Source organism: Natrix helvetica, assembly GCF_964273705.1.
Source record: "Natrix helvetica genome assembly, chromosome: 2".
Classification (NCBI taxonomy): Eukaryota; Metazoa; Chordata; class Lepidosauria; order Squamata; family Natricidae; genus Natrix; species Natrix helvetica.
In genome coordinates this window covers 32,529,863-32,552,316 of record NC_138552.1, presented here as the reverse complement: position 1 = coordinate 32,552,316, position 22,454 = coordinate 32,529,863, and the positions used below count along the sequence as shown (strand labels likewise).

Below are 22,454 nucleotides of genomic sequence, written 5' to 3'. Positions count from 1 at the left end.
CAAACCAGAGAAGAGGGAGCAACCCACCCCTGGTCTGTCTGATTGTCTCACTCACTCACTCACTTAATCACTCACTCTCAAAAGTACCTAGAAGTACCCTCGGAGGGCTTTGGAGAGCTTCTGCAGAACCCCGGGCGAGTTAGTACAAGTTCCCGCCATTACAAAGTCTCCAAGGCTGTAATGGTATGGGGTGCATGCACGCACCTGTTTTCCACGGCATGGAGCCGCGGCGACGCTCTGCGCAGCCAGTGATGACTCTAGTGCTCTCCACGGGGGACTTTGAGGAACGCGAGGGGGAGTCTAAAATTTAGAGTTCCAATGGTCTTAGCGACCCCTGTGAAAAGGTCATTCGACCTCCAAAAGGGTTGTGACCCACAGGTTGAGAACTGCTGAGATAAAGGATCAAATATGCAATCAGCTAACCTTTAAGTAGGGAAGAACTACATTAAGCAGATAAGATATGGGCAACATACTGAGGGGCTTTGTGATGTATTATTACATTTTGCCTGCACAAATAGTTTGGTACTAAAATTTTAGTCATGAATTTCTGAAGCTCCATTCCAGATGAATACTCCAAGACCAGAAATAAGTATTCTAAGACTGAAGAAACCTTTGTAATACAGATAAACCTTAACTTACACCATTTGTTACAGTGGCATTAAAAAAAATAACCTACAACCCATACAATATCCCCAGGGTCATGTGACCAAAAGTTTTGACTTGGCAACTGGTATGTATTTATGATGATTTCAACATTCTAGAGTCACAGGATCACCGTTTGCAATCTTGTAAGCAGACTTTCAATAACTAAAGTCAATAGGAGAAGGTGGACTGGCTTAATGACTAAAAGATTCACTTAAAAACTACAGTGATTTGCTTAACAATCATGGCAAAAAAAAAAAACTCTTGAAATTGGGTGCAATTCACTTAACAACAGCCTTGCTTAGCAACTGAAAATCTAGTTCTAATTGTCGAGGGCTACCTGTATCCATATTCTTTATAAGTAAAATATATTTGTGTGTACTTTTGTATACGCTACTTGGAAATAGGAGATCAGCATAGTCAGCTGTTTTAGCTATAGAACAGAGGTGTCAAACTGACAGCCTGTGGGCCGGATTCGTTGCGCACAGGCCACACCCACACTAGTTCCGCAAATGGGAAAAACATCGCAAAACGTCAGGTGACGGCAACATGATGTGGCAAGTTTGACAGCCATGCTATTAAGCGTTATCCAATTTATTTCAGTTGGCGTCCCCAGCCAAAATAAAAAACAAACCCCAAAATTGTAGAGCTTTCCCTCATGTTTGGAAATATAATTCTTTAACTGCATTTAATTTTGTGTAAGCCTGTTTTTTTTATTTAATTTTGTTTACAAAATCAAGATGATCACTCCAGTGCTTCATCTTTTCACACATGCCTTTGTTTATTCATTCTCTCAAAATAGGCTTCTGCCTTACACATAGAACAGACAAATGAGCAACTTATTCAAGTAACTTATTTCCCAAAGGATTTAGTTAATGTAAATTTGCTTTTAATCATAACTGATTTTTCCGATATTTATTATTATTTAAATAATACTTAATTGCTTAGAGAAAATAGTGACTGCTTAATTTCTTGATAAGATAAATCCTATTTTGTGGGAATATTATGAAAATGCTGAATATTCAGCCAACAGTACTTCTCTGCTTTCACCTCTTCCTCACTGAAATTTTAAAAGCCAACAATAAATAAATATATAAAATGCCAGGTGACACTGCCAATGACTGCATGGCTCATGATAGTTCTCCTAGAGTTCCTGACACAGGGACCTCTCCTGCATCGGTGCATTAGAATTGAAATTTCAAACCTGTAAATTTGTTAAGACAACCGCATTTTTCTTAATTTGGACTTAAACTGGTATCAAACATGCATCATTTCATTTTGAAAAATATAAGAATATTCCTTTATATCTTCTATCATTATATCTTTCCTTCCTTAAAATAATCCAATAATTCACATTCAAGAATTATTGTTGGAAAGATCAATTATAGCCTTTATCGGCTTTTAGGAAACATGCCAGAATAAACCTTAGGGAAAAAAATGTCTTAATAATTCTTGTTGAATTGCATATGTGAAATTGGTATTCAGCATCTCATTTAATGGTATTAGCCACTTTTTCCCCAACACAGAATGACACTTATGATTACTATGTCGGAAACCTGCAGTAGCCTAATTGTGAAAACTGCTTAAAATAATAGAACAAAGTGGTTCTATGAAATATTTTCATAGACGACAGTTTGACATATTTCATTAAAATTAGATGTAGCAAATGATAAATAAGGCTGTAACAGTATTAAAACCAAATATGTTGTACAATTTCCCCCTAAAACTCTTCTCTGTAGACTTAAAAGCCTACTGTCGTGTTTTAATGTGACATTCCTAAAACAATCTTAAGAATCTCAAATGACTAAAAAAAGACTCAAAAAAGGACCAAATTTACCTTTTCAATAAATAACAAGGAAAATATTTTACGGTGTAATAATTTTAAAAAGAAATATTTAATGTTCATATTCATAAACACCAGTTCATTATAGCAACAGCTTGAGTTTGCTGCTAGTTTTGAAAAATAGATGAAAGGTTCAGCTCAAATTTTCTGAGTATTTTCATAGTTAGTTCTCTAAGAAAAATCTGTTTATTCCTATCAAGTAACATAGACAATATGATATGCAACTACAGTACTACATTCACTAGTTTTCTCTAATATTGGTCCAGGAAGTGAAAACAGATCTTGTATTAAGTATGCATCAATCAAGGGTAATTTATACATTGCTAATTGCTCTCAAAATAACAATATTTTAAATTTTTGCTATAATTTGTTCAAGCCATTACAGTCTATCTTATGGAAGAGCTCAAGATTTTCTGTACTGAATTTTCTTGACACAGATGGGAAATTCGTTTGTCATTTACTTTCATCTGTCATTTGCAGCATTTTTTTTTGTTTTGCTATTTCCAGATAGACAAATATAATATTGTAATGGTTTTAATTTCAGGACTATTAGTCCCAAAATAAATTAAAAAGCCAAAATTTTCTTAAAGGGTCATTTACTGGAAACAACCCCATCTGAGCTGCAATTAGCTAAAGTTTAAAATGGAATAGAACTCACCACAATGGCCATAAGGTTGCACGTAGATACAGTGTGAACGTTGAAGTAAAATCATTAGCACCTTTAAAAAATTACATTCTACAATGGTATAAACCCCCAAAATATCTACTATTAATTATGTTTCACTATTTATATAAAACATCTAAAGATCTGAGATATGCATGGATAGCAGTTGGTTGATAGTTAATCAACCAACATTTCTGCAGCTCATAAGTAAAATTTTTGCAAATTTTCAATGAACTATTCTGCTTGATGTTTAATTGAACCAAGATTGTCACAAAATGCACCTGCTCCCAAATTTAATGTCTGATTGGCCAATGGCAATAAATGGGAGTGGGATAAGATGAAATTATGTAAGCGCCAATAGATAGCAGAATATTGTTTTTTAGCTAGAATCTCATTAATAAGTTCAGCAGCAGCAGCAGACTTTTTTAAAGCAACTACTAACAGCTGTTTTATTTCCCATTTCATATTTAACAGTCACAATTTCTTAGAAGATATGATAGGCACCAGTAAAAATTATTATTTTGGGTGGCATTTATGCAATTTTCTAGAGTTTCAAAATAATACAGATGTAAACTTCATAGAAAAGTATTCACAACCTATATACTGCTATAATGAAACTTTTTTTATAAAAATGAATAAACAATTTAATTAATGTCTTAATCTAAAAATTTTCATAATTTGTCCTGATCGATACATTATATCCGTAAAGAAAAAAAATAGAATAAAGCAAGAACTACAGTATAAACTTTATTTCCACTATCTACTGCCACCTTTAGCCCCCGTTTATCAGTCACTGATAACACACACATACTGAGGACCTGTCACAGCCTTTATAATGAATACACGTAATCGAAATAAACATTGGTTACTTACAAACTTCCCCTTCTTGGAAGGCTCAACTCCTTCTGCAAAAGTAGGAAAAGAGTATTTTACTATTAATTCCCAAAAGTATAATAAGACTTTGGTGGTTATTGTTATTGTTATTATTTACTTTAGTTCAGGGATTGAGGTTTAGCCAAGGACAACATTGCAGATACAAAGAATATCAAAATACAGAATATGTAAATAAACCGGTAATAAACTGAATAGTTTAATTACAATGTATGGATACTGGGTGAAAACTCATTGAAACATATAAGAACACAACCTGGGAAATAAGGGAATGTTTATAAATATTTATCAGCAACAAGACCACCCAATCATTTGTCAACTCTTCAGTCTAAATGGTAAAATGACAATTAATATCACAAGATCAAGAGCAGTAAACAGGAGTATGACTAAGAATTATGAATCATGGTGCACATATGTTAAGAACACATATGTGTTCAGTTAACATTATTTGGCATTAAGATATTTTAAAAGTTTTTGATAATAACCACAAGTTTGGAGAAAAAAAATACTAAAATGAAAAAAATCCTTTGCTATACTATAGTACACTGTTGGCGAACCTTTTTGGCACAGAGTGCTGAAACGGGAGCACATGTGCTTGCTGGAAGAGCACCCGGTGTCCATGCACACTGGGTGGCGGCTCTTCCGGTTTCCAGCACTCCTGTACACGTAAAGACCAGCTGGCCAGCGCGCCAGAACCTGGAAGAGCAACAGGCAATGGTTTGTGTGCCTGGAGACTTGGCTATGCATGCCACTTCTGGCACCCATGCCACGGGTTTGCCATGACGGCTATAGTATGTTTGCCTAGAATGAGAGAAAATGGTATATGCAAAACAATTAGCTGGAGAAATGAAACTTCTTGACTCTTTCAATAAAGTTGGAATATATTTGCTTCTTCCTGTCTGTTAAGTTAATAAAACCAGAAATAAACATTACAAACCTATGTAGCTCTGCTAGCGTCTTTGAGATCCAGGGATCCTGGAAAATGTTCCTAGTCACACTAAATTTTCTCAGTTATTCAAGACAAGGATATAACTACAATGCTTTTCAGATTTTTTATTCAGTCTCTGCCATGAAGGATGGCACATTGCATATTGGGAACATCACCAACTGAAAGATACACCTTTGTCCTCTCAGCTGCCAACTGCGGGAAGATGAGTCAAGTGACTGAAAATACCACCCCATGAAACAGTACAATCTCCTTGTCACTACGTTAATTGGTTTGTCAATTGAGCTTATATTCTGAGTTATACTGTAGAAATGTTTTTCTTGTCTGACAATAATTTACTGTGCATGCCTCCTAACACGTTTCATAATACATCACACATTCTTGTACTTTCCTTCTGATCTTCATTTGCCTGCCGGAGGAGGTGGGCAACATTGCTCTTGCCAGAATGTAACAATTAGATAGTGAGATTTATTTTTATTTTCATATTAAAGTTTGTTTTCATTAGAACATGTTTTCGGGTGTCATTTATTGCTCATTAAGAGATATGTTTCTCGGAAGGGCTGCAATCTGCACCTCGTTTATTGAAAGTGGGAGGGAAACTTCCTATCCTTAACACTCCTCCTATACTTATTCATTGGATTTTAAATTATTCAAGATCTTTCACAACAAAGTCAGGAACTTCCCCTCTATTTATGAATGTAGAACTAAAGTTTTAGAATTATCTAGGCAAGCGACAGGTTACAAATTGTTCTGCCCTCATCCGTTATCTAACATCTAATGATAATACTTTGCACATTATTATTAGTATTACTGGTCATACAGCCAATTGTTTAGACTGGAATTTTATCAACCTATTGAGTCTTTCACAAGGATCCCGGATAAGCAGGTGTTCTTTGATGGTGTTAAAGGTATTGCAGCAGAAAGTATACTGTACCAAGCAAGCTGCTGTTGTGGCCTATAGGCCCCTCCAGCAGCTGAATCAGATGAGGAGGCATGGGAGTCAGGGTCAGCATCAAGGCAATCTGAGCACTCCAAGACGGAAGAGGGAATGGAGCTAGTGGAGAAAGAGAGAGACAGAGGCGGCGCCTGGGCCATCCATCAGCCCTCAGATGGAGAGACAACAGCCCCCAGGTGTGGAGGTGGCTGATGATGGAGGAACGGAACTGCTGGGATCAGTGTCTGACACACAGATGCGCAAAAGGCAGAGGAGAGGAGAGCAGTGGAAATCTGTGGGCTGATCCTTGGGAATCAAGAGCCACTACTGCTAGCGAAGCCTCACCCTAGCCCTGGGGATAAAAGGCAGGGGGCGGAGATGAATAGATGTGGCAGACAACTATTCATTTCCCTGCAGAACAGACTTGTTAGCCTGCGGTGAAAGAGAAACTTTTTGCCGGGGTTGCTGACACTCCTAATAAATGAATCATTGATTTAACTAGAAAGGGTTTGTCATGTTCAGGGAGCTGGTCAGAACAGCTGCCTTTTGCAATTGACTGATGGTGTTCAGGTGGTGCTCCAATTGTTTTTGGAATTGCATACAAGACACCTATATGTTCTGTAGGGAGAATGAGGCAGGCAGGAACTGAGGCAAGTCAGGTTGAAGCTAACACAACCTTTATTAACAGGATAACACGGCAAAATGTAAGGCAAACCTCGACCCGGCAAACAGCAACATTTAACAGTTGACAGCCCTTTTTATACTAGAGCTGTCAGACGCTGAATCAATAGAATGGCTGCATTCTCCCGCCAGCTGGCTGCTCGCGTCTCAACCAATCAGGGGCTGGCAATGATAGTCAATGGCATCGTAGCCTCGAGGACTTAACACCCCTCTCCTCCCAGTTAGCACATGCGTATCAGCCAAATACACCGACCGGCGTCAGCTCTGCCCAGATTGCCTTAGTTCAGGGGCGGTGGCCAAAGGAGGAGCCGCTGGTGGAGAGTCCTGTGGAGCATCAAGAGACTGCGCAGCTGAGTCGGCAGGAAACTTGACCGCCGTGGGACTGACCGGATTCTCAGGTAAGCCTGGCGACAAGAACGCATCGATGGGGGGTGTCGCATGTGACTCTGTCTGTGCTGGAGCAGCCTCTGTCAATATTAGTTCCCCGGGGCAGGATTGGGTCTGCACCGGGTGTTGGTCTGCTGCGCTGGTGGCTCGCCGTCTGACCTGGTTGATGTGTCAGCGCCACATTCGCCCGTCACTGAGCTGGACCTTATAAGAGTAGGGTCCAGTTAGTTGCGTGATTTGCCCGGGAAGCCGCCTTGGTTTGGCCCCATAGTTTTGGGCGTAGACTGGGTCTCCCACATTAAAGGCCCGTGTGGAGCTGCCTGCGAGGGGGCTTTTCTCTGCTGCATAACCAGGGTGTAGCCAGTCCAGGGTTGTCCAGAGCCAATGACCCATAAGCTCTTCTGCGGGACTTTGCTTGGTGATTGGGCACGGGGTTGTATGCTGTGCCAGGAGGCATTGGGACAGTTTGTCATGCCAATTCCCTGGCCCCAGGCTGCCCAATGCCTCCTTAGCTGGCCGGACGGTTCATTCTGCCAGATCATTTCCGGCCGGGTGGAATGGGGCCGTCGGGGCATGTCGTATGCGATGCTGGCCTAAAAACATCTGGAAGGGTGCCGACGTGAACTGGGGCCCATGGTCAGTCACCACCATGTCAGGCAACCCATGGGTTGCAAATAGCCTCCCCAGCACCCTAATTATGGCCTCAGAAATGGTAGAAAGCATGAGTGCCAGCTCCACCCACTTCGAGTAGGCATCTACAAGGACCAAGAAGTTCTGCCCTAAGAATGGGCCGGGCATGTCCCATTCTCTGATGGGCACAGAAGGGGGAGCCGGTCTAGATTGCTGGCACTGCTGGTAGGTGGCTAGTCAGTTTTCTATTTCCTGGTCAATCGTGGGCCACCACACGTAGCTTCGGCCCAAAGCCTTCATGCACACAATGCCCAGGTGAGCAGTGTGCAGGCAACTTAAAATTGGTGACCTAAGGTTTGGGGGAGCTACCACCCTATTGCCCCATAACAGGCACCCGTTAACTTTATTTATTTATTTATTATTCGTATTTATAGACCGCCCCCTCTCCCGAAAGGGACTCGGGGCGGTGTACAGTCACTAAAATGCGTTATAAAATACATACATAAAACAGTTAAATAATTAAATACGTAGGTGGAGGAGGTTGCAAGACTGTATATAGAATAATAAATATAGTACATTAAAAACTCTAATAACCAAGGAGTTAAAATATTACCCAAAATTATCCATTAAAATATATCCACCGGGAGGTAAAAACTAAGAATGTGCCAGGCCAGCCAATCGAAAGAGGTGAGTCTTTAATTTTTGACAGAAGGAACGGAAGTCAGTGGTAGTTCTAATGTCGGGGGGGAGGTCATTCCAGAGGGTTGGGCCCATCACAGAGAAGGTCCTACCCCTAGGCGTCGCCCGCTGGCACTGTCTAGTGGACGGCACCAGTAGTAGTCCCTCCCTGTGAGAGCGGATTGGTCATAGGTATGTGTGCGGGAGGATACGATCCCGCAGGTAACTGGGTCCTGTGCCATGGAGCGCTTTAAAGATGGTAATCAATACCTTGAAACGCACCCGAAAAACCACAGGTAGCCAGTGCAGCTCGCGCAGGAGAGGTGTCACGTGGTAGTATCTTGAGCTCCCCATAATCACCCACGCGTCTGCGTTCTGGACTAGCTGTAGTCTTCGGATGCGTCCCAAGGGAAGCCCCATGTAGAGGGCATTGCAGTAGTCCAGGCGAGACGTCACCAGCGCATGAGTGACCGTGCGTAGGGCATCCCGGTCCAGTAGGGGGCGCAATTGACGCACCAGGCGAACCTGGTGGAACGCCCCCCTTGCCACGGCTGCCACATGGTCATCCATAGACAGCCGGGCATCTAGGAGGACGCCCAAATTGCGCGCCCGCTCCACAGGGGGGAGTTGTTCACCCCTTATGGCCAGCGATGGAGTTAGCTGGCTGAACCGGGGTGCCGGTAGCCACAGCCACTCAGTCTTGGAGGGGTTGAGTTTGAGTCTGTTGTCCCCCATCCAGACCCCGACGGCTTCCAAACACCGGGACATCACTTCGACAGCCTCGTTGGGGTGGTTTGGGGTTGAGATGTACAGCTGCGTATCATCAGCGTACAGATGGTATTCAACCCCAAAACCACGGATGATCTCCCCCAGCGGCTTCACATATGCGTTGAACAGGAGGGGCGAGAGGACCGACCCCTGCGGCACCCCACAAGAGAGTGGCCTCAGGGTCGACCTCTGCCCCCCTGTCAACACACATTGCGTCCGGTCAGAGAGGTAGGAGTCGAACCACCGTAGAACGGTGCCTCCGACTCCCATCCCCCCAGCCGGCGCAATAGGATACCATGGTCGATGGTATCAAAAGCCGCTGAGAGGTCTAATAGGACCAGGATAGAGGAACAACCTCTATCTCTGGCCCTCCAGAGATCATCAACCAACGCGACCAAGGCTGTCTCCGTGCTGTGCCCGGGTCGGAAACCGGACTGGCATGAGTCTAGATATTCGGATTCGTCGAGGTGTCGCGGAAATTGCTGCGCCACCACATTCTCAACAACCTTTGCCAAAAAGGGAAGGTTGGAGACTGGACGGTAATTAGCTAGTTCCGTTGGGTCCAGTGAAGGCTTCTTGAGCAGGGGCCTCACCACCGCCTCTTTCAAGGCGGTTGGCAAGGATCCCTCACCCAACGAAGCGTTCACCAGGCCCAGAAGCCAGCCTCGTGTCGTCTCCCAGGATGCCAGTACCAGCCAGGAGGGACACGGGTCCATTGAACATGTGGTGGGTCGCAGCCGTCCACGTAACCTGTCCAAATCCTCGGGGGCAACAGAGTCAAACTCCTCCCAGAGTGGTCTCTCAAGACTCGCTGTTGACGGCTCGTCCGGTCCACTGAAGGGGGCCCATCCGCTCCGGATCTGAGCGACTTTGTCCTGCAGATATTCCCCAAACTCCTCTGCTCTTCCCTGCAGGGGTGCCCCCCGCGTCCTCTGTGATAGGAGGGAGCGGGTCACCTGAAACAGGGCGGCAGGGCGGTTATCGGCGGACGCAATAAGGGCGGCACAATGTCTACGTTTGGCCGCCCTTAATGCCACAAGGTAAGTCCGCAAGTAGGCTCTTACCTGTGCTCGATCAGATTCGGAGCGTGAGGACCTCCACCTGCTCTCTAGACGTCTCCTGTGGCGTTTCATCACCCTCAGCTCCTCGGTAAACCAAGGAGCCCGGGTGGATTGCTGCCGCAGGAGACGTCACAAAGGCGCAACCCGGTCCAAGGCCCCAGCCGCCGCCCTATTCCAGGCGGCCGCTAGGTCCTCCGACCGGGAGCGGGTCAGGGCTATAGGTATTGGCCCAAGCTCCGTCTGGAATCTATCCGGTTCCATCAGGTGCCTGGGGCGGTACCAGCTTAGACAGTCTGGTTCCGCCTCCTCGCGGTGGGAGGTAGCGCCAGGGAAGTTCAGCCAGAGAGATGAGTGATCAGACCATGACAGGGGCGTGATGACTAAATCCCCCATTCCCAGATCACTCGTCCACTGCTCAGATACGAAAACAAGGTCCAGTGTGTGACCACCTTCGTGAGTGGGGCCCTGAACTAATTGGGTCAGGTCCATGGCCGTCATGGAAGCCATGAACTCCCGAGCCACCTCAGAAGCCTCTCCCGTCGACGGCAAGTTGAAATCCCCCATAACCAGAAGCTTGGGGGTCTCAACTGCCGTTTCCGAGATCAGCTCGAGGAGCTCGGGCAGAGCTGCTGATGCATAGCGAGGAGCCAAGTATACAATCAGCAAGCCCCACTGCCTCCCTGGGCCCCATTTCACACCAAGGGACTCACACCCGGGTATCTGAGGAACAGTGAACTCTCTCGGCTCCAAACATTCCCGAATAACTACCGCCACCCCACCACCCTTACCCAGGGCCCGGGGCTGATGAAATGCCCGGAAACCCGGTGGGCACATTTCCACAAGGGGCAAACCGCCCTCGTGGCCCAACCAGGTCTCCGTTATCCCTGCAAGGTCTAGCTCCCCCTCTGAGATCAACTCATTGATGAGGGGGGCCTTGTTAATCACAGACCTTGCATTGCAAAGCATCAGCCGCAGGCCCTGGCTCTGTAGCTCCTGACCACCCAGACTGCGGGGGTTGGTACAAACGACCGGGCGTAGCCAGCAGCCACGGTCTCCCAACCGACCTTGGGATCTTCTCCTGTCCTTGCATCCCCCTCTCCCCACGACCGTTGTAATAAAACAACCCTCTGTTGAAATGACCTTTTCTTTCCCCCCCCCCCACCTCGTTCCCTTCCTTCCTGGACTCACCTGTTTGCCTGGCACTGGCTTCCCTCCCGGTCTGATGGACCCTCCCCCCCCACCCTGGAACCCCCTAAAAAAGATACAAAGCATTTAATTAAAAAACCCCTTAGCTTCCGTTTCCTGCACCTCTCGGGGTTGACAAACCCATCATCGAGGCGGGCCCTTGAGAGAGCCAAGGGCCATGCCTGCGAGAGAGGGGCCTCCCGCAGGCGGAGCAGGTCTGACCTCAGGTAAATTGATATAAGAATCCAGTGGGGTTAAGGTGCTGCAGATGGTAACAAAGTCAGTGGGGGGGGGGGGGTAAGAGGCAAAATCCTGTTCGTATTTGGATGAGGATGGGGGGGGGGCAGATAGAAGTCCAAATGTCCAGATGATGCAGGCATAATAGAGGTGGCAAAGATGATAAACGATGATAAAAGATGACAAAAGTGGGTGAAAGCCCTATATGGTCCCGAGTGGGCATAAGATGGTCCCAGGTGAGCATGAGCTCATGGACAGAAGTCTAGGGTCCTCAGTGGGTGGGGGGGGGCGTTCTTAGCCTAGGCCTGCTTAATCCAGGCACCACTCCGGCCTCTCCATGGCCCTAGGCCCGATCTTCCGGTAGCTTCTGCTGTTCTAGACCACCCCCGGCCATCGTCCTGTAACTCCAGACTCTGTCTTGGCTCCCTCCCAAAAAGCCCAAAAACCTCATATTCCAGGCTCTCACCCAGCATTCCAATATCCTGATGTTAAGCCTTCGGCGTCTTCTTATTAGTGCTGGCTGGTCTGCAGGCGGGGGGAGCCACCAGGGGGCGCTCGGAGATAGCAGATCTTCAGCAAGCCCCCCTGGCAGCGGCGTCTCCTCTCCCGTTCTTCTCATTGCCGCCGCTGCCGTCTCTGCCGTTTACTCAGCTGCTCAGCTGCTCAGCTCCATTCTGCTCAGCCAGTCCCGGCCAGTCCCGGACCTGCCAGTCACTCTCACGGACGTCTCCTTACTCCCTCCACCATCGCCTGCGCCAAACATATGCGCGCCGTCGCCGTTCCTCTTCCTGCCTTCAGCCCCGGCCCCCGCATCCATTTTCCAGCCTCTCACCTCTCTCCGGCCTCTCTCCGGTCTCCCCGGCCTCCCCGACCACCCTGGCGGACCGAAATAGGTCCAAAGCAGACCAGGGTGGTTCAGCAGTCCGACTCTCGGCCCTCGGATGGAACGAGGGCCGGCAGCAACCCCTTCCCCCCCATTGGGGCTCCGCTACAGTTCCTGGAGCTCAAGAGGCGACCGCCATCGCCGGAAGCTCCTCCTCCTCCTAACGACGGACAGCTCATGCTGCCATATATAATAGGGGTGAAATTCAGGATCTACCGGCCCCCGTGGCCACCCCCTGTGCACCCAGTCCAAAACTTGGGCCAATATGGGGTCTGTGGCAGAGAGCCTGGCTATATCCAGGGCCAATACTGGCATGGCCAACTCTTCAATTAAGAGGACCAAAACTGTAGGAGCAGGGTCCAAAGCAGGCGCTGGCAGAGGGCAGCGACTGAGGGCATCAGCAAGTTTTTTCCTGGCCTATATTGTAGCTGATAATTATACACCGCTAGAAAGACTGTCCATCTGAACATTTTTGGAGACAAAATCTGAGGAGTCTTGCGATCCCCCGCCAGAAGACCCAAGAAGGGTTAATGATCGGTCACTAAGTGAAAAAAACGACCATAAACGTAATTGTGAAACCGCTTTACCCCTGGGCAAGAAAACAGGGCCACCCATGGCTAAACCAATTGTGAAAAACTGAAACAGAATATGTTCTGGAAAACAACATTTATTGATACAAATTATGAAATAAAATAAACAAACAATCTTTCAGAATTAATTGAAAAAATATGAGCTGGTTTATCTATGTGCAACCCCCAAAATGTCAGCTGACAGGGACTGGAAAGTGAGCTTTTTCTGCAATAGACCCTGCTCTGTGGAACATCTTCGTTTCAGATATTAGAATGGCCCCAACCCTGTTAGCATTCTGGTAAAGCTATGTTATGGCTATGTTCTTAAGCCTGGGTTACTATATGAGCCAACAGCCCTGCCTCCTGGCTATATTGTTAACAGGCCAGACATCTTAACAGAACAGAATAACAGAATTGGAAGGGACCTTGGGGGTCTTCTAGTCCAACCCCTTGCTTAGGCAGGAAACCCTACATCACTTCAGAGAAATGGATATCCAACATCTTCTTAAATACTTCTAGTGTTGGAGGATTTACAACTTCTGGAGGCAAGTTGTTCCACTGATTAATGGATCTATCAGGAAATTTCTCCTTAGTTCTAAGTTGCTTCTCTCCTTGATTAGTTTCCACCCATTGCTTCTTGTCCTACCCTCAGGTGCTTTGGAGAATAGTTCCTCTTATTTGTGGTAACCATTGAGATATTGGAACGCTGCTATCATATCTCCCCTAGTCCTTCTTTTCATTAAACTAGTCATACCCAGTTCCTGCAACCATTCTTCATACATTTTAGCCTCCCTAATCATTTTTCCCCATTTTTTTTATTTTTTATTCTCTTACATACCCTTTTAGGTATACATTCACATAATAGTTATTCTTCTTTACATTTGTCATTCTTAAACATTTGTTATTTCATTTAATAGGTTATAATATACAGTTTGGGTTGCTTTATTTACCATCCCTTCCACCTGTTGTAACACCACCTTATTTTCCCTTTCTTTTCCCATAATCATTTGTGTTGCTGTTCTCTGCACTCTTTCTAGAGTCTCCACAAACATTTTATATCGTGGCGACCAGAACTGGATGCAGTATTCCAAGTGTGGCCTTACCAAGGCATTATAAAGTGGTATTAACACTTCACGTGATCTTGAGTCTATCCCTCTATTTATGCAGCCTAGAACTGTGTTGGCTTTTTTGGCAGCTGCTGAACACTGCTGGCTCATATTTAAATGGTTGTCTACTAAGACTCCAAGACCCCTTTCACAGTTACTGCTATTAAGCAAGGTACCACATATAGTACCTGTACAGTTGTTTTTCTTGCCTAAATGTAGAACCTTACTTTTTTCACCATCTTGCTTTGTATATACTTCAAACTCTTAATGTTCTTACTGTTTCAATACTTATTACTGTTTTATTGTTTCAAAACGTTTTTTTAAGGTTTAATAGTAATATCTGTTTTTCAATTGTCTGACACCCTAGAGTCAATTGCTGAGATTGGTGACTATAGAAATCAAAATAACTAAACTAAATCCATTTTTTCATGATATTTTGGTTTTATTTATTTTATTTATTTCTTAGATTTTTAGACCGCCCCCTCTCCCAAAAAGGGACTCGGGGCGGTTAAAAATGTGAAGGTCATATTATGTGTGGATGGGTTCATATGTCAGGAATCAGAAGCCACTAATGCTGAAAGACAACTAAGACAACAACACAAAACAATTGTAATTTGAACATATAGCACAAACACAAGAAAACACACCAACAAATTAACAAAATTTTGTTAATTTTGCAATTAACCAAAATGTTCAGAATGACCTTATTTAAGAATTTGTGTTATCTGACTGCACTAGATCTTACAGAGTCATTAGAAGCTTGATTTCCATTGCTATTCTGTTATATGGAAATAAGATACGTACTCAAAATTATAAACAAAAAGATGTTCAAACAGGTTTGGTCTTAAAAATTCTTTCAAAGCAAAGTAAAAAAAAACCAGCTAATTCCTAACACAGAGATTTCAAAGCATAATAATAACTGTCTCTTAAAACAATTATTATTTCCACTACCATTTTCTTTTCTAGATATTGTTGGTTATAGAAGTATATTTAATAAATTATTAGAAACCAGACGCATTATTCAGAAATATATATCAATTATACCTTAAAGAAAAATTGTGCAATATAGGATAGTTTAGTTCAGTGATGGCTAACCATTTTGTCATCACGTGCCAAAAGCACTTGCACCCTTAATGTAATGCGCACATGAACGTGTGACCCCCCTGCACTCCCCCTGCCTCCTGTACATGCGTACGCAACCCCCTGTGTTTCACCCATTCCCCATGCATGTGTGTACAACCCTCCCTGTGCCCTGTTTTGGAGGCCTCCCTGCAGCCTCCTGGGAGCAAATATGGGCTACAGGGGAGTGCGTGCTCCACTTCCCCCTACCCCCCATGTGGAAGAGACCCAAAAATCAGCTGGACAGCGGGAGGCACAGGTGCAGGTGCAGGCGCGGTAGAGCTGAGCTGGGTGACAGCTCATGTGCCTGCTGAGAGGGCTCTGTGTGCCACCTGTGTCACACGTGCCATAGGTTCACCATCATGGGTTTAGTTCATTTTCATTATCTCTAGAACTGAAGGACATAAGAGGCAACACTTTTCCATACCCTTATAATGCTTCTCTATGTCAGCAGCCAAAACTGACCAGAGATAGAAAGGAGTCAGAATTTTCTTAAAATAAACAAATCTTTTGCAATCCTAAATTATTTCCAGATTAATTCATGAGAAATAACTTTCGCCCCAAATTTGACATGGATGTGAAAATAAAGATAAAATAATCTTTTAGCAAAAGTAAACAATAAGAAGAAAAACCCATTAAAATGTCATTTCTTGCCTAAATAGGTAACAGGGATTTCTTGTAGGAGCTAGCTTTGATAGTAGTGCGAAAACTACACCTGTGATTTTGGAGTAAAATGTTTCTGAAAGGGCTCCTGTATTCACAGTAACTTACACTAGTCCAACAGTACCCAAAGGACACCAGTTGCCTATGATTAACAGCAATACTAATGTAAAATATCCAGCATACGTTTATGAAAGCCACGAAATATTTCCCTTGTTTGATACATTTAAATTTCCCTTTAGCCCACTCACTTTTGTAGCTGCTGGTTCCACTAGCCGCTGGCGATGCCGGATTGAGCTGAAATGGCTCTTCGGGGGTATCCCTTCCTGACAGTGAATAGAATGCGTTGGGGTGGGGGTGAGAATGGGGAATGCAAGACAGGAAAAGATGAAATATGGGAAGGAAGGAATGGGAAATGATTGGAAAAGGGAAAGGGAGAGTATTTAACTAAAATATATTTAACTATATTTCTAAGAATTTAATATCAATAAAGGAGAATATAAGAAAATCTAACAATATTAATACTGAACAAATATAGGTACCAAGTACTATTAATATTATAATTGATATGAGCACAATTCAGCCGAATCATGTAACTTTTCTAATTTCAAGCACTCTTCCTCTGCAGCCAAACATTTTCATATTTCTCAGTTAAAGGTATATTGTTTATATGTAGCAGTTTTGAAAAATCCCACAACATTTACTGGCCTCATGTGAAACCTATATATACAGTATGCACAGAAGAACATGGTGAAATGAACGGTGAAGCTTCAGGCTGGCAAATGAATGTGAGAAGACTGTATACTCTCCATCAGTGGTGAAATCTATTTTTTTGATCACCGGTTCTGTGGGCGTGGCTTGGGAGGGTCATATGACTGCATGGGCGTGGCCAACTTTTTTCACTTTTTAAAACATTTTTTTTGCTCCCGGTTCAGGCGAATAGGAAGGAAAAAGATGCTTTAAAAACAGAGGGGAATTTTTAAAGCATTTTTTTCCTGCCTATTCGCTCAAACCGGCAGGAAAAAAATGCTTTAAAAAGTGGGGGGGAAAGCTTCCAACGATCAACCATGAGCCGCACGATCATTGGAAACTTTCCCCTCCCATTTTTTAAAGCATTTTTTCCTGCTGGTTCAGGCGAATAGGCAGGAAAAAAAGTGTTTTTAAAAAGGGGGGGAAGCTTCTGACAATTGCATGGATCAGCTGTGAGCCACGCGATTGTCGGAAGCTTTTTTCCCCACTTCTTGAAAGCATTTTTTTCCTGACTATTCACCCAAGCTGGCAGGGAAAAAATGCTTTAAAAAGCTTCCGAGGATCACACGGCTCACAGCTGAGCTGCGCGATCCTTGGAAAGGTTTTTTTTTTTACTACCAGTTCGCAGAACCAATGACAATCGTCCCTACTGGTCGGCCGAACCGGGCTGAACCAGGCCGAACTGGGAGAATTTCACCCCTACTCCCCTTATCTATTCAGTTTATATGCTGAATATATATTAAAAGAACCTGGATTAAAAGAAAGTGAATGTGATTTTAAAATTGGAGGAAGACGCATCAATAGCCTGCTATCCTGGCAATACTAGATAGCCAAAAATGCAAATGATCTGCAAACTCCAGAATAAATGGAGCATGGTAAAAAAAAATGGAATAAAATTAAATATAAATAAAACCAAACTAATGATAATAAGTACAACAACTGGCCTTACAATCGACAACAAAGATATCACAATGGTGGATAGTTTGTGCCTTTTAAGATCAACCATTTATAGTAAAGAACAAGCATTACAGACTAGCACTTGATAAAGCAGATGTGAAGTCTTGGAAAAGATATGCAAATGCCATGATTTGCAATCATTTTAATACCCACAAAGAGCAGAATTGTATAACCAATGGTATTCCTCTGTGATACTCTATGCTATGGAAACAAAAGATGACGAAGCAGGATAGGAAGAGTATTGATGCTTTGGAACTTTAGTGATGGAATAGACTCCTGAAAATACAGAGGACAGCTAAAAACACAATATATGAATCACAAATCAACCCCAAATTTTCACTCAACAAAAAAAAAATTAGACTCAAATTATCCTATTTAGGATGCATTATGAGAAGACCTAGCTCTCTGGAGAAGGTTCTGATGCTTGGAAAAATGGAAGGAAAAAGAAGAGGACAATCAGCAACAAGATGGATGGACACTGTTACAGTGGTGATGAGTGCACCATTGGGTGACCAGGCATAGAGACAGATTGTCATGAAGAAAATAACATAGTTGTTGAATCAGATTTCAGGCCCCAGGCCTGAAGTAGCGTTGATTATGCTTGATTCTGTCTTGGTAACTGAAGCTATGAAGAGGGAAATGCCTGCTAGGTTGAGGGTGAGTTATAACATCCTCTTCCTTGTTCATATTGTTCCTTGCTCAAACCCATAGGCCCCCAATCCATACACATACAACTTACAGCCTTCTCCAAGTGGACTGCTAAACCATCTTCCTATAGTCCTAACTAGTCCTCTGTCACTGGATTGGTGGGGTACTCACTCATCAAGCACTCATTAGTCTAATTTAAACCACTGCTTTATTTTCATGTTGTTACATATTTGATGGCTGTGCTCTTTTGAGTTTTTCATTTCCCGCTACTTTTATCTGTCAGCTTTTCATATAGCCTCTATAGTGGGAATCATCTCAGGTGCTGAGGTTTGATCCTTCATACTGTACCTGGTCCGGCATACAAATGAAGGACCTCATATTGCTTAAGAATTTCAACTTGTCAAAAATGTTTTTGGGTTTTCTTCTTTAATCAAAACCTGATTCTCCTTGTATGGCAGCCACTTCTTTTGGAAGATGTACAATGAGGTTACTGATTTATAAACATCTGACATTCCTCTAGTAAGAAAAGTCCAGCAGCAGGTAAATATCTGAGGTACTTCTTGTAGGGGCTATTTGTCAAGTCACAAGGTTTATCTATCTACCTTAATTTTTTTCGTATAAATGTTCTACGTGTGTATTTACTAGAAACTGAGCAGGGAAGCATTTGTGATCTAAGAAAAGTGATGAAGCACACCAAAACTTTAACATTGATTTATAAAGTTCTTAGTGGTTTTTGTAGGAAGAATAGAATGGATTCATTTTGTACAAATAACTAGAAGAACTATACTCAATCTGTAAAATACTTTTTGTTCTGACTAGGTCTTCTAGGCTTCATAAATGAGGGGAAGAGAGATTCAGGTGTTGCAGAAAATGACAGGCTTAGACTTCTCAGGATACAGGAAACGTTTATTTGGCAGCCAGGTTCAGAAACGTTAGCCCATGGCTAACATTGCAAATTCTGAACAATCTTTATTATTGATGCACGCATTCTTATACATTCTCAAAGACAGTGTAACACGGAAACACTTTACTCATTTCTTATTGGTTACCTTGAGGAAAAAGCCTTATAAGGAGATGGGGGTCTTACTTCTCCTTTTGTTACAGGTATGGACTACGTGCCATTAACAAACTTTAATTGAACCTTGTGGTTTTGGACTTTTGACATAGGGACATTTGCTGGAACATGCTGTGGTTGAAGGCCGATGACATTTCCCTGTCCCTTTAAGCAAGCTTCCAACTGTCCCTTTTATGCCACGTCTTCATTCTTATATTTTAATCCATATTTTATTCTACTTTACAGGATTTTATATTGAAATTCCTATACATTTGAATGCATTGTAAAAATGATATATAAATTTTCAGTAAAACAATTTTAGAATATTGAGAACAAAACAGACTATTGGAATATATTTTAGAATATATTGGTGCCTATAATACTAAATCTCACTCTTAGGAAAGAGATTAATTATTAGAGTAAACTAAACCATGTGTATTTGTGAGAATCCCTATGATACTAAAATAAGTTTATCATTTTACAGTAGTGATGCCCCAAACTTTGTAACATTTTGTTTCAAAGAACTACATTTTTGAAAACTCTGAAAGAGTAATCCAAAAGGCATATCAGAAATACTGCTTTTATTTTTTGTCCACAAGAAACGTTAACAGGTAGATCTAGTGAACAGACTTATATTTTAAAGACAGAACGTTTTAAACTTTTCTACTTTTTTAGTTGTCATATATTGAAGTTTTCTAAGGGAAATATTTTTTTAAAAAAGAAGTAAAACTCTTAAAAACCAGAAATAAAACTGTTAAATACTGCAAAATTGTTAAAATGGTTTAAAAGCATCAGTGACATTATATATGAACTTACAAATATAGTAGATGAAACAAACAGCAGCCGAAAAAATAATTAACAGGACAGAACAAAAAGATACTTGGTAAACACCAAAATGAAGGGATAGTTGCCAGCTGAACTTTTACCGGCCTATATTGGTAAACCCAACTCCCTATTCATTTTTTCACTAAATGAATCATTTGAAAAGATAGAGAGGTTTACTTGTAAACATATCACTTTCAAAATGTCTGGTTTAATATTCTAAATATTTTAAATTAGCCAGGTTTTTTCAAAAGCTTTCAATGTTTTTTCATATAAGGAATCATAAACATTATAAAGATTGTTTCAGTGAAAGTGCTGCTTTCTTGCTCGGCAGTATCTCTGCTGATTTTTAAAATGAAAAATAGGAAGCACATAATTATCCATTCCAATCTATTTTCTCCAGATAGAAGATCCATCCATTAACAAAACCTCTTTGCTGGCATGGGCTTTAATTTATTGGTTCCCATCCAGATCATTACCACAGGCAAACAGCGTTGTAGAATAGTCACTTCTAAATATCTCACTAGGTGTTGATAGAGGAGGGGAAGAGAGCTGCCTTGTGTATTGTTGTACATTAAATTATTTCAGAAGATGTATTTCTACATTTAGTTTAATATAGTTGTTAAAATAGTATGGGAATGAAACAGGAATGAATACAAAAAGATGAGAATCCTATAGTGTCTGGGAGAATCAAGTAGCATTCCCCTGATTTTTATCTGGCAAAGATGATTCCCCAGAGTGATCAAGTCAGTTCCAATTAGGTATTTGCAATGTTTTGCATTTGATGATGAAAAATATATCTGTTATGTATGAGGGGGGGGGGGGTTGTTGTAGCATCTGTATGCAACTTATATCAGCTGTGTCTTTCCCAGGATTATATAACTTCACTGTGCAGCAGAATGACATTAAGAAATGTAGTATTAAAGGATAAAGTAGCTTTTTCCTTTTTATTGGAAAATTCATAGTAGCTTTATAAAAATGCATTGCCATGGAAATGCCTATTTCACAATATAAGGTGGGAAAAGTTATAAAAATGTTATCACTTTATTTTTATATAACTTTTAGAATAGAGAGATACATAGATGAACACAATATTTTTCTTGCCCTTGTGGCATTTTCTTTATATATAATTTATGTAGTAACTACAAAACATAATGACAAGGCTAGCAATTATTTACTTGTTGTCTCATAAAGATAGCCATGCAGAAGATAATGGTGAATATTCTTCCTTTGAGGTTATCCACGTGGAAATAGACAAAATAAAGATAAACAGTCTGTCAGGCCTGCAGTTATGTTCCTTTTTAGGATCTTTGGCCCGCCACACTCTCTATTATTTCATTATGCTGTTTCATTAGTGTAGTAATTGGGAGGGGGAATAGAAAGGAGTAGAATTGTGGAATGTGTTGTTGTCATTCCTTTCTAGAAGCACAAAGTCATCTTTTGTCTCTGTACCTCTGCACCTGACCTGAACCAGCTGGGTGGAGATGCCAGCGTGGCCGAAGAAGATTGGACCATATGATGGATTTATGGGTGTGGATTGATCATGAACTTTCAACTAGGTGGAATCCTAAGAAGCTTTTAGATTTGGAATTCCACAGATGTGCCAACATGTCTGTCTTATTAAATTGGAACTTTAAGGATAGCTCTGCCTTGGACTCTGATTTGATTCTGCATGATATTTGGAACGCTGACATTACACAGTCATCCTGATTAAGTATATTGGCGCAATGAATTTTTAAGAAGTAATAGATGTCAGTATAAATAATGAATGTTATTGGTTTAAATAGAGCTCAAGAAAATATATAATCCATGTAACTTATGAATAGCATCATGTCATTATTTATTCTTTGAAACCACATAGATTCTAAGCATTCACCCAAGCTCAGTTGTACCATATAACAAACCTTCATGAACAACACTAAGATCTCTCTAAATCACAGGTGTCAAACTCGCAGCGTGATTTTGCTGTCACATGACATGTTGTGACGTTTTCCCCATTTGCAGAGCTAGAATGGGCATGGCCTGCATGTAACGCATCTAGCCTATGGGCCACCAGTTTGACACCCCCGCTCTGAATAATCCCTTCTGTAAAAAGTATAACTCCAAGATTTCATCAAATGACATATGAAAAAAACTATTTTTTTTAAAAAAAAGAGATGATTAAAAAAAGGAATTGATCAATTTAAGGCAAACATGCTGAGCGTATGATATTTGAAGACTCTATTACAGGGTTCTGTGCAATAATAAACTCTGAATCACAGAGACCACAATGACAAACTAAAAATGTAATCCTATTCAAAATATCCTCAGATTCTTTTAACAAGACATATTGCTTGATA

General features: G+C 42.2%; 1 protein-coding gene across 4 annotated transcripts in view; it reads right to left on the bottom strand.

The window, feature by feature from the left end:
- MAST4 (microtubule associated serine/threonine kinase family member 4) overlaps positions 1 to 22,454 on the bottom strand; it is a 221,933-nt gene that overhangs the window by 126,446 nt on the left and 73,033 nt on the right. For 2 of the 4 annotated variants that reach the window (XM_081945100.1, XM_081945101.1), the window contains exons 4-5: positions 16,136 to 16,210; positions 4,023 to 4,054 (exon numbers count right to left, since the gene is read on the bottom strand). In XM_081945100.1, coding sequence (XP_081801226.1) covers positions 4,023 to 4,054; positions 16,136 to 16,210 — 107 coding nt within the window. The remainder of the gene's footprint in view (positions 1 to 4,022; positions 4,055 to 16,135; positions 16,211 to 22,454) is intronic. The other 2 variants (XM_081945102.1, XM_081945103.1) reach the window with 1 other exon arrangement.